Source organism: Artemia franciscana, chromosome 18 (assembly GCF_032884065.1).
Source record: "Artemia franciscana chromosome 18, ASM3288406v1, whole genome shotgun sequence".
Classification (NCBI taxonomy): domain Eukaryota; kingdom Metazoa; phylum Arthropoda; class Branchiopoda; order Anostraca; family Artemiidae; genus Artemia; species Artemia franciscana.
The window spans coordinates 113,670-126,988 of NC_088880.1; the positions used below are offsets into that span (position 1 = coordinate 113,670).

The window sequence follows — 13,319 nt, forward strand, 5'->3', positions numbered from 1 at the left end:
AATATTTGTAATATAATTCATTTTCAGTAAAGCGCATTACGTAGTAGGTTTTAGACTTTTACAGTAAGGGAAGAAGGCAGTACCCATACTCTTGTTTGCAGAGATTTCTGTTCGTTTCAATCTTGATTCACATATTCAATTAAATCTTTATTCGTTTTAAGATTTATTCATTCATTTATATTAGTACAATAAAAACGAAAGGAATACGAAACCGGAAGAATGGAACAACAATAACATTGCAAGAAGAGAAAAGAAAACTAGAAACATTTTTTTTTTCAAAGAAAGCCAACAACAATTGAAACCCTCCCCGTCCCACACAAACAAAGCAGATCAAATGGACTTGAGCTACTCCAACCTCGTCAAGTTAATAAGAATCCAGTCTAGTGCAGGTCAGATTTTAATTACTTTTCGTTTTATTGACGAGCAATTCTGATTTTCCTCTTCTCTTCTTCACATGATTAGTTGCAATTCTTTCGTTCTTATTCTTAGACGATTCTGTTCTTTTCTGGTTTTTATCGGCATTAAGCATGACTCTTTTGACGCATCTATAGATATTAGCGGTCTTTTTTTATCTTTCCTTGTCCTTTTCCGGTGGCCAGCGTTTACCCCTCCCCCCACCAGAAAATACATCCCACGGAAAATGACACTCCCCCCAGAAAAAAAACCGGAAAATACCCTCCCCCCTCAAGAATATCACCCCCAAACAATTGGTTGATCTCCAATGTTTTTGGACTTCAAAAAAAAAGGACTAGAACTCTCAATTTCTAATCTAATGAGCACACTCCGAAGTTTCTGAAACCTTGAAGTGGAGGTGTGGATAAGGAAGGGGCAATCCCCCTCCTGTACGGAATAAATTTTGCTCATTTAGGTATTTAATGTTATTATGTACTTGATAATAGCGTAGACCAGAAATATACCCATAAATCATAAGTGAGTAGATATCAATTTAATATTTTGGATACGTTTTTAAAAGTTTCTTTTGTGCCCTTCCTACGAAAAAAACTTTGCTGGAAAATATCTTTTTGCTGACTTTTTATTGAAAAACTTCTCACGGAGGGGATTACTGGTGTGACTTTAAAACAATCAGAAATTATAGTCTTTTTCAAATGAAAATGCGCAAGAAACATTTTTCACCTGAGATTATCCGCAAGAAAGTTTCTGGGTAAAAAAAATGTTTTTAAACAGAAAGTAAGGACCAACATCAAAACGTAAAATGGAGAGAAATTATTACGTAGACTTCAGATCCACCGTACCAGAGAACCCTACTGTAGAAGTTTCAAGCTCCTATCTGTAAAAACGTGAAATGTTGCTATTTTTGCAAGAAAACAGACCACTGATGCGTCTTTATTTTTCTTTTAGGGATGATCTGGCCGAAACCCATCTTCCAGTCACTGGTGAGAAGAGGCATGGAGATGTCACCCTTCTACTTTCGGGACGCAACAATGGCAGACATCGACCAGGTGTAGGTTTCCTGCAGTTTAATAAGGCCAGAAAAACCTTAACCACTGTAATTCCCCTCTTGGAAACGCTCATCATGATCCGCCTGAAAAGTTCACCTACCAAACTCACAATTATCCAAGTTTACGCTGCGGACTTCAGAAAAGACGACGAAGAGTCCGAAAACTTTTATCTGCAGCTCCAAGGCCTAGTTGATTCTGTCCCTAAAAAAGACATAATCTTTGACATTGGTGACTTCAACGCCATCGCTGGAAACACCTACATAGGGCACGAAGATGTAACAGGCAAATTTGGGAATGGACAAAAGAACAGAAGAGGAAAACGCCTTATCGAATTATGCCGAGACAGAGATTTAGTCATTACATACACACTGTTCAAGCGCAGACCTCGTTGTAAGATATCCTGGACCTCATTGGATGGGAAAACTAAAAACTCAATAGATTACATCGTCGTGTCTAGACGTTGGAAAATGTCTGTCCTAAACGCGGTTACGCTAGCTGGTGGCGACTTTGACAGGGACCACTTGCTCGTCATGTCTAGGTTCAAAACGAGACTTAAAACTGGATCAAAGTTTTCAGAGAAATACCCCCCCCCCCCCATTTCAAGTATATCTCTTGAAATATGAAAACACAACGTATAACATACATCACCAATCTAACCGAAAAATATTCGGAACTTACAACGAACTCTCCACCTATCCTGTTCAAGATATATGAACAGCATGGTGACTAGCAGCACAAAAATCATATGTGATGTCGCTCATTCAACACCGGGGACTCAAAAAACCAACCAGCAACCTTGGAAAACAGACAATACCATCTCTCTCTTCGACGAAAAGCGCCAACTCCCGAAAAAACAAGATAAAAGAAAGCAGAGAACGATACAAGTACCTCAAACTGGTTGTAGAGAAAGCCATCCGACGTAATCATTGCGCTTTTATTAAAGAAAAATGCGATCAATGTGAATCGGCGCTCAAGAAAGGAGATTCCCACTTCATGTATAGACTAGTGTGGGAATTGGCTAATAAGACGGACATCAAGGCATGTTCCCTTGTCGACGAAGATGGAAATGAAATAGAATCCACAGGCGGAATCCCCTCTCGATGTAAAACCATTTTAAAAATAAACTGAATTCGGGCATCTGAATTCGGCCCAACAGTTCTCTACAGCTTCCCCGTAACCTCTACAGACCCAAGTCTTCCCACTCTTCGCTCTGAAATAGAAACAGCCATCAGAGACCTGAAAACAGATAAAGTTGCCGGCCCTGATGGAATCCAACCTGAACTTGTGAAAATAAACTGCGAACCACTCCTTGGCCTTTGTCACAAAATTGCCACAGCTGCTTAGGAAAAAGGTAATTTTTTCCTAATCCTGGAGCGAAGCGACGATAATCCCCTTACATAAAAAAGGCTCTAAAGCTATCTGCGACAACTTACTATAAATTTTACCAGCAGCGTCGCAAAAATCCTCACAAGAGTCATACTCGGACGTATACGAGCCATTTCCTCAATGGTCAATCCAGAAGACCAACCACCTTCCTATCTAATACATAAACAATTGGTCAGATATTCACTGCTCGACAGATCACGGAAAAGTAGAGCAAACTTGACCGCAGGATCTACCACCTTTTCATAGGCTTGAAACAAGATTTTGATCTCATATGGAGATAAAGTCTGTGGAACAACCTTCTTCACCTTGGCATCCAATCGAGCCTGATCTCTCTGATTAAAGACATTTATAAGAAGTTCAGAAGCCGCGTCGTGACTAAAGAAGGACTTACTAAAAGCTTCGAAACCTCTACTAAAGTTTTACAAAATTGCCTACTATCATCGGAGCTGTTCAATCTCTTCCTAAATGCAACCTTTTCACTCACAGGCAACCCGTCCGGCGCCTTTATCAGAGTAATAGTGATAAATAAACTAGCATATTCAAAGATAAATCTCAGCCTCCGGCTTGGTGGAGATACCACAGAGTTGGTGGAAGACTTTACTTGCCTAGGGAGCCTACTGACTTCTGATGAACAAACTCAAAGACGCCTGACACTTGCGAGATCCAGTTTTAAAACCCTGATGCCCATTTAGAGGAATAAGAATTTATGAACAATCCTCAAAACGAGGCTTTTCTACTCCCTCATTACTCCGACTGTCATCTACACCTGTCAGTCCTCGACGCTTAAGACTGACGATAAGTGTCACCTAGCTGCCTTTAAAACCAAATCCCTACGACGCATCGCCGGTTTCGCCTACCGCGATTGAGTTTCCAACTGCAGCTTTATCCACAATTCCAAAAGTAAAACTCATAATTCAGGATAAAATTATGATTCTGGATAGAAACTACAACAACTCAAATGACTCGGATATACTCAACGCATGGCTAACACTCGTATTCCAAAGATAGCCTTGATGGACGAGTACACGATTAATACCCCGAAGGTCACCCCCAGAAGAGATGGAAAGAAAACTTTTCACCCCATAGTCTGTCACAACTCCTCCGCCTGGCCGACAACAGAAGCACCTACAGGAGGCATATCAATGAACTGGTTGAAGAAGATGCCCCATAACGACCTTCGAGGACGACAGGAATTAAGTCAAGTATGTCAGTCATATGGAGGCTAAAAATACCACTTTAATCGCAAGGTTATATGCATATGTTAGACTTTTGCTTGGCGAAATCATTACGCCAACTGAAACATGGTACCTGAATAAAAACAAGAGAAAAGAAACAGGGCATTTCACTTCCTGTGCTTCCGCATAATATTGTATATCCACTGATCATTGAAGACAACGAGCCAGCCCATCCATGAAACGATGGGACAACCTCTAGTGACCGACATCATCAGAGTTCGACGGTGGAAACATTTCGGACACATCCTCCCTATGGACAGTCATAAGCCTCCCAAAAAACACTTTTGGGAACAACCAGGATATTGTACCCCGGGAAGACCCAGAAATACACTGTACCAGACCTACCAGGTAGATTTGCGCAGCCTGTACACCTCGGGTAAACCAGAATGAGAGGAAATCGTTACATATACAAACCTAAGGGATGATTAATGGTTTATCCTTCGAGTATTGATGGATTGATAATCCTACGAAGGCCGCTTCCCATATAAATATACAGGGAAGAAAAGGTCAATATTTAATTTATGTCCAGTTTCCTAGGTGTTGTCTCCTCCGTGTAATCAGTGGAATCAAGTCATCTTGTTCCCTTAAAGTACCAAGGACATTATAATAGAGGTACTTTCGTCCCTTGGGGTCATCTTGGATTTACTCCATACTATAGCATATAATATATTCATAGTTCTCCATACTATGGAGTTCTTGGGGTAGTGCCACGTTTTCGTTGGTGCTGGGACTCTATACCGTGAAAAAAGTTAAAACATCAACGATATGTTTAGTGAGAAAGCTACACATCAAAGCTATAGCTATGTTAAGCTGTTTGGCACCATGTGTTTTTGACAATATGTTCAAAAGATGTTCAATATTGAACATATGTTCATTTATTGTTCATATATGTTCATATGAACATATTGAACATATGTTCTCTGAACATATCAAACAGTTCGTGGTAACGAACTGTAGTAAGGAGCGACCCGGCTCAATAGTAACCAAAACTCTAAAAAATGGAATTTTGATACCAATAGCTAGATCATAAGAATCGCATTTTAATGCTGGTTTTAAATATATAAGTTTCATCAAGTTTAGTCTTACCCATCAAAAGTTATGAGCCTGAGAAAATTTGCGTTATTTTGGAAAATAGAGGGAAACACCCCCTAAAAGTCATAGAATCTTAACGAAAATCACACCATCAGATTCAGCGTACCAGAGAACCCTACTGTAGAAATTTCGAGCTCCTATCTACAAAAATGTGGAATTTTGCATTTTTTGCCAGAAGGCAGATCACGGATGCGTGTTTATTTGCTTTTTTGTTTGTTTGTTTTTTTTCCCCAGGGGTGATCGTATCGACCCAGTTGTCCTAGAATGTTGCAAGAGGGCTCATTCTAACGGAAATGAAAAGTTCTAGTGCCCTTTTTAAGTGACCAAAAAATTGGAGGGCACCTAGGCCCCCTCCCACGCTAATTATTTTCCCAAAGTCAACGGATCAAAATTCTGAGATAGCCATTTTATTCAGCGTAGTCGAAAAACCTTATAACTATGTCTTTGGGGACGACTTACTCCCCCACAGTCCCAGAGGGAGGGGCAACAAGTTACAAACTTTGACCTGTGCTTACATATAGTAATGGTTATTGGAAAATATACAGGCGTTTTCAGGAGGATTTTTTTGGTTGGGGGGAGGGGTTGAGAAGAGGAAGATATGCTGGGGGAACTTTCCATCGAGAATTTGTCAAGGGAGAAGAAAATTTCTATGAAGGGAGAGTAGGATTTACTAGCATTATTTAAAAAAAACAATTAAAAAATAAATGTGAAAAAGCTTTTTAAGCTGGAAGTAAGGAACAGCAATAAAACTTAAAACAAACAGAAATTATTACCCATATGAGGGGCTCATCTCCTTCTAATACCTCGCTCTTTACACTAAAGTATTTTTAGTAATTTCAACTATTTATTCTACGGCTTTTGTGATTCAGGGGTCATTCTTAATAAATTGGGATAAAATTTAAGCTTTAGTGTAAAGAGCGAGGTACTGACGAAGGGGCGAATCCCCTCATATATGTAATAAAAACATGAGAATACAAAAGTTCTTTACGTAAGCTAATTTATAAGTTACGTAAATCTTTTACCAATAAAAAGATTCGTAAAAAATTAAAAGTTCTAGTTGCCTTTTTAATTAACCAAAAAATCGGAGGGTAACTAGGCTTCGTCCCCCGCTCTCTTTTTCTCAAAATCATTCGATCAAAATAATGAGAAAGCCATTTAGCCAAAAAAAAAAATAATATGCAAATTTCGTTTTGATTATTCCTCTGCGGAGAGCCAAAATCAAAACATGCATTGATTCAAAAACGTTCAGAAATTAAATAAAAAAAACAAGTTTTTTTTAACTGAAAGTAAGGAGCGACATTAAAACTTAAAACGCACAGAAATTACTTCGTATATGAAAGAGGCTGCTTCCTCATCAACGCCCCGCTCTTTACGCTAAAGTTTTTTACTGTTTTAAAAAGAAGAATTGAGAGAAATAGTCAAACTTTAGCGTAAAGAACGGGGCGCTGATGAGGAAGCAGCCTCTTTCATATACGAAGTAATTTCTGTGCGTTTTAAGTTTTAATGTCGCTCCTTACTTTCAGTTAAAAAAACTTGTTTTTTTTATTTAATTGTTCAGAGAACAATATGTTCTTAAGCTGTTTGGCACCATGTGTTTTTATCTTATATTTGCTAAATTTTTTTTTACAGTTTCTTTTTTTTATTTCGGTACATACTAATACTAAAAATTGTATAACGGCACCCTGATGTTTTTTCGTTAGAAACTGAATTCCCAGTTTTTCCAAATGTTTTAAGACATTTATTGTCATATAAGTTTCCCCTTCATCAATCCAAACAGATTTTTTTTTTCTGTCTTTTGTACTTTAAAAGATTGTCAAAATGTCGAACACAGGCAAGTTAACTGAGGGGGGGGGGGAGTGATTTCCCTATAGCGAACAAATAACTTTTCAAATGGGGATAAATCAGTTTATTTTATAAATCAGTTTATTTAAACAGTAAAAAATATAGGTACAAAAGTCCAGATATTTCGGTCATATATACAGCAATCGTCATCAGTTGAATTACTAAAATAACATAACAGAAACTAGCATATTTATACACAAAATAAAACTTTTCAGGTCATTCACAAAATAATGAAGTTCAGGAATATTCACTAGATTATTTTCTGTGAGAGTTCATTGATTATTTTCAGTGGGAGTTCATTGAAAAAGTTCAAAAGATTAACAGAATGTATTAATCATTAACAGAATGACTTACCATTTTTGGTTTCGTAGTGTTAACCGCAGTATTTTTAGGTGAACATCTTTCTTGAATTTCATCATTAGCATCACCCTCTATTGTTTTCTTGACTTTATTCGGAAAAGCGGAACATTCTGAGTCAATATGTAAATTGCGCGATCGACTTGGACCAGGCTCGTCCTCATTCTCAGTTTGAACATCACGTAGCCTAAATAAAAGGAAGCGATTCAAACAAACATATTGATTCTAATGGTAAGTTCAGGCAGACTATAAAAGTAGTTTTCCAATCGGAAGAGGCAGAAATAAGGACAACTGATGGTTTCCAGGGTCTATTTTTTCGATAGTAAAATTAAGGCTGGACTGCGGCAACATACGCAACATATGCGGGTATGGGTATTAGGACCCGTACATGAAGTGTGAAATGGATATACCTCAAAATAATATCATTCTGATTTTTTTATACTATGAATTCCAAGACATCAATTCACCACTTATTTGAGCTTTATGAAGTTCCAATAGCAGAATAGCAATAGGAAGGAAAAGGCTAAACGTTTTGGAATTAGCCATAACCATCCATTTATCTAAAGAGCGTGCTGTCGTGGAGGAAAAATGAATAAGTTTATTTCTTTTCAATTTCAAAAAACACATAATGAACATGAAGAACAAATGGACTTTTCTCTTCATAAAATCGTTTTCATAATGGACGTTCCTCTCCGGTTCTGGAGATGAAAAATGAATAAGTTTACTTCTGTTCAGTTCCGCAAAGACATAATAAACTTGGAGAGTAAACAAACGTTACTCCATAACAGTCCTTTCACAATGAAAGTTCCTCTCCTGTCGTGGAGAGGAAAATTGAATAACTTCACTTCTTCCCAGTTCCACAAAACACATAATGAACGAGGAAAGGAATTTAACGTTTCTCTCCCTAACATTCCTTTCATAATGGATGTTACTCTGCTATCATGGAGAGGATAATGAACAAGTTCACTTCCGTTCAGTTCCGCAAACGACATAATGAACGTAAAGAGGAGATGGACGCCTCTTTTCATAACGCTTTTTCACAAGGACGGAAACGTTTCTTTCCTCTTCATAACGTCCTTTTCATAATGGACGTTCCTCTCATGTCCTGGAGATGGAAAATGAATAAGCTGACTTCTGTTCAGCTCCGTAAAATATATAATTAACCTGGAGATGAAACAAACGTTCCTCTTCGTAACGGTCCCTTCATAATGAACGTTCTTCTGCTGTCGTGGAGAGGAAAAAATGAATACATTCACTTTTGTTCAGTTCCGCAAAACTCATAACGAACGTTGAGAGGAAATTAACGTTCCTCTCCCTAGCATTCCTTCCAAAATGGACGTTCCTCTGCTGCCGTGGAGAGGGAAATGAAAAAGTCCAGTTCCAAGAAAGACATAATGAACGTAAAGAGGAAATGAACGTTCCTCTTCATAGCGTTTTTTTCCTAATGAACGTTACACTCCTGTTGTGGAGAGTAAAATGAATAACTTCACTTCCGCTCAGTTCCGCTAAAGACATAATGAACACGAAGAAGAAATTAACATTCCACTTCTGTCATGGATAGGAAAAATAACCGAATTCACTTCTGTTCGGCTCCGCAAAAAACATAATGCACATTTTCATACTCTTATGTAGAATTACGATGGATGAAAGCCAATTACGGTAGGAGATCATTTTGAGGGGGAGGAGGATTCATAAGAAACGCAAAAAGAAGAGAAAATAGCTATGATTCTTGCTTTGTCAATATATGCCTCTGATTCTTATCCAAGGAAGGCGCAACATCACATTTATACCACTATTACTGCTAACAAATCGATGCAGCACCAAGCCATCTGACGCCATCTACAATCTGGACGCCATCTACACCAATACAAGGCACACTCCTTCTCAGTTCCAGTCTATTCAAAGTATCCCTCTTTACACTCTACCAGGAAGTTCTCATTTCCATTAAATCTTTCCTTATGACATGCTCCCACTCTTTTAGGGTTCAACCTGCTTTTCATTTGGCTCTAGATGATTGGTCGAAAAGGACAATCTTTGGCAATCTGTCATCCATCATATGCAGAATGTGTCCCAGCCATCTCAACCTTTCTCTCATTATAGCCATAGAAAGCGGGATTGAACAACATTTTTTTTTCAACTTGCTGTTTGAGATACCGTCGGTCAGACGGATAACCTAAACAATAGCTGCGTTTGTTTTCGCGATCCGTCGTATTTAACTAAGGTATTCTCCGTTTTACTCTTATATTGCGTTTCATTTCGCCGCTCGACAAACGTCATTCTACACTGACAAAACGCCTTAGAAGTGCTCTTAAGCCAGATAGAATTTCAACAGCAATACTTCTAGATGCAGCAAGACGAGGATTAGAGTTGCTAGAGGAGAAAAGTGACTTCAATAAACTCCAGCTGGAAGCTGCAGCAGATGAGGTCGCATCAAGAGTCTCATAGTTATGTTTGGCAATTGCTGCTGGAGGCGAAGTAAATTTTTTCTATTTTAACATCAACGATTATCTCTTTCCTTTGCAATTTTCTTCTTTCATTCTCTTGTTTAAAGATGGCTTCCGAACGTCAGGAGTGGGTAGGGACGAACCAATGTCTCTGAGGGCATATCACGACCTGGCTCTGTAGCAATTAAGACCACTGCTTAAACATTAATAAGTTAGAGTTGAATCAATATAAAAAATTGCGTCATTATTAAACTAGCCTTTCGAGCGCCAGGGCCAAATGTGATAGAGTGTGCCTCCCCCTAAAACTTACATTATTTACATAGTGTAGAGAAACAGAATTTACTCTGAGAAACAATAATTTAGTCTAGTATACGATAAAGGCAAATGCAATCATGATGAACGGTATTTCAAGACTGTGGGATGGAGTAAACCTTACAAAATTTATCCAATTCCTTTTAACATTAATTTTTAAAAGCCATTTTAGCTGAAGCCATATTTTTTTGCAGGAAAATAGTTTTTCTTTATTTCCTTTTCCTGATATTCTTCTTATATTTTCTTTTCTAAAGGAACAGGACTTGCAATTTTCTGAATGAAAAATTGATTTCGTCTGAGTTAAGATATATAGGAAAGTTTTAAAAATAATCCAGTACATTACTCATATTTATGTCTAGGTCATATCTAGGTCTAGTGATTAATAATTGGCTACTTGACCAATTATTAACCATACCTCAAAATACTTGGTCATATCTAAACAATTGATCATAATAATGATAAAATTATAATCGATCATATCTAGCTCTAGTGAATAATAATTGGTCACTAGACCAGTTATTAAGCCCTACCTCAAAATAATTGATCATATCTAAACATTTGGTCATAATAATATTTAATTTATAAAAATTTTTCCACAAGCCAAGTTTTCAAACAAAGTAGAGAGCTCTATTAAGCCAAGAATGAGCAAAAATAAAGTCAAATATTCTTTCAAGCGTAAAACTACCACAAATCACCGTCAATAAATCAATGAAAGCCAAAACAAACTAAAAATACAATAAATAGCCCAGTGAAACTCAGAACAACCAAAAATTAACATGAATAGCGCTGATAACCCTTATGCCTTCTCAAGACCAGAACAGAATTTGCGCTTTACAGAAAACAAAATATGTTTGAAATGTCAGTAGATGTCAATTTAACTGACAATCCACTTGTCTTGGGGAAAAAGTTGCGTAAATTAATTTCTGTTCGTTTTTTATTGACATAGCTTTTTAATGAAAAAAAAATAATTCAATAAATACTATATATATCTTTTCAGCCTTTTCTATAAGAATCCATAGTATGGATTGCTATTTTTATGTCGGAGAAAGTTTTTCGACAATTTTTAATCCTGACCGAAACAGTGTGTTTTAATTTAATTTTATAGCTTCTGAAACTGACCTGAAAAATAAAACTTATCATCATTCCCAAAAGATTCTATCTATGCTCTTTGACAACCTCGATGCACTTACACTCTATTTATTTAAATACTGAGATCAGAAATAATAGTAGCAGCATCTCGAAAAGTTTGAACTTAATGCCCACAGTCGTTCTCTATATATTACTAAGGTGTCTTATTGGCAATCATTTAACACAATACCATTTGATTCATTTTTAAAGCTACATTTAGTTTTAAAGTATAATAGGCCAATTGCATAATTGTAGGGGGTTGACACGCATAATATCCCTAAAGACATAGTTGCTGGACCGTTCTACTATGCTGAACAAAACTTCTGCCTCAAAATTTGACTGGATGCGTTTTGAAAATTAAAGGGCTTGAGAGAAGGCGCCTTGCCTTCCAATATCTTGCGACTCTTAAAAAGGGCAACAAACACTCGTGCTATAATTGGAAGGCAAGGGAGAGGGCTTCCTCCTCTATATATCTAGTGAAAACATTTTAAACAAGTAAAAGCAAAGTGAAAACATTTTAAACGTATTCTGTTTTCAGTAAAGTGCAAATAATGGTCTTGTCTTGAGAAGGCATGGGGGTTGTCAACCCTACTCATTTTAATTATTGCTGGCTTTGAATTTGACTTTATTATTTACTCTATTTTTTAAACAAACAAAATACGATTAAAATGTGTTAACTTTTTCAACTTAAATAAATAAAAAATTATTAGAAATCTAAGGAATATATGTCAGTATATGTATACTAAACTGACAATCCACAGACAATTTCTCTTCAGTAAAATGCAAAATATGTGCTGGTCTTGAGAAGGTATGGGGTTTGTCAAAGACATGATTTCCAGACCTTTCAACTATGCTGAACAAAACGGCTATCTCAAAATTTTGATTAGATATGTTTTGTGAATTGATGGGCACAGGGGGCTCGTTACCCTCCAATCACTTTTGACTAATAAAAAGTGTATGAGCCCTTTCAATTTCCAATCGAATGAGCTTTTTCGAAGTTTCTATGAGAACAAACGGTCATCTAAAATTTTTATCAGATGCGTTTCGGGAAAATACGAAGTGTGGGTGGAGGTTAGCCATCCTCCGATCCCTCTGAAGCTTAAAAAGGGCAGTAGAACTTGAGATTACCACTCCAATGAGCCCAATCCGAAGTTTATAAGATTATCCTTTCTATATACCTTATATGCCCCAAGAGCAAAACTTACAACCCTTGCCCTGAGGGCTGTGGAAGGGGAGGGGGAGTTGTCATCCTCAAAATCCTCCGGGCCCTTCAACTACAATGAACAAAATAGATGTCTCAAAATTTAGATTGGAGGTGTTTCGAAAAGTGGTGGGCGTGTGAGGTGGTTTAGTTGTCCCACTAATCACTTTCGACTATTAAAAAGAGCACTGGTCCTTTCGATTTCTAATCGAATGATCTGTTTTCAAAGTTTCAACGACAACAAATAACAATCTCTAAATTTCTATCAGATGCATTCGGGAAAATACGAGATGTGTGGGGGGAGGGAGTATCCACCCTTCGATCACTTTAGATCTTAAAAAGAACACTAGAACTTCTGATTACCAATCCAAGAAGCCCTATCCGAAGTTTCTACGATCGCTCTTTCTATATATATACCTTATATGACCTCAAGGTATCACTTGACACCCTTGCCCAGAGGGTTTTAGGGAGGGGGGTCATCCTCAGACTGAATTTTCGGACCTTTCAATAACCTTAAACAAAATGGTTGTCTCAAAACTTAAATTGGACGTGTTGAGAGAAATGGTGGTCGTTTATTTTTGACAATTAAAAAGGGCACTAGCCCTTTCAATTTCCAATCGAACGAGCTCTTTTCGAAGTTTCAAAGACAACAAATGGCCATTTTTGAATTCCTATCAGATGCATTGCGGGAAAATACGAGATGTGTCGCAAGGGGGTATCCACCCTCCGATGGCTCTGAATCTTAAAAAGGACACTAAAACTTCTGATTAGCAATCTAATAAGCCCCCTCTGAAGTTTATACGATCATCCTTTCGCTATAAACCTTATACGCCCCCAGGACATAATTTACACCCTTGCCCTG

At 37.5% G+C, this 13,319-nt stretch overlaps 1 protein-coding gene across 2 annotated transcripts in view; it reads right to left on the reverse strand.

The window, feature by feature from the left end:
- Nucleotides 1-13,319, reverse strand: part of LOC136038466 (atos homolog protein A-like) — a 93,740-nt gene that overhangs the window by 23,419 nt on the left and 57,002 nt on the right. For both annotated transcript variants that reach the window (XM_065721532.1, XM_065721531.1), the window contains exon 8: nucleotides 7,370-7,559. In XM_065721532.1, the coding sequence (XP_065577604.1) occupies nucleotides 7,370-7,559 (190 nt within the window). The remainder of the gene's footprint in view (nucleotides 1-7,369; nucleotides 7,560-13,319) is intronic.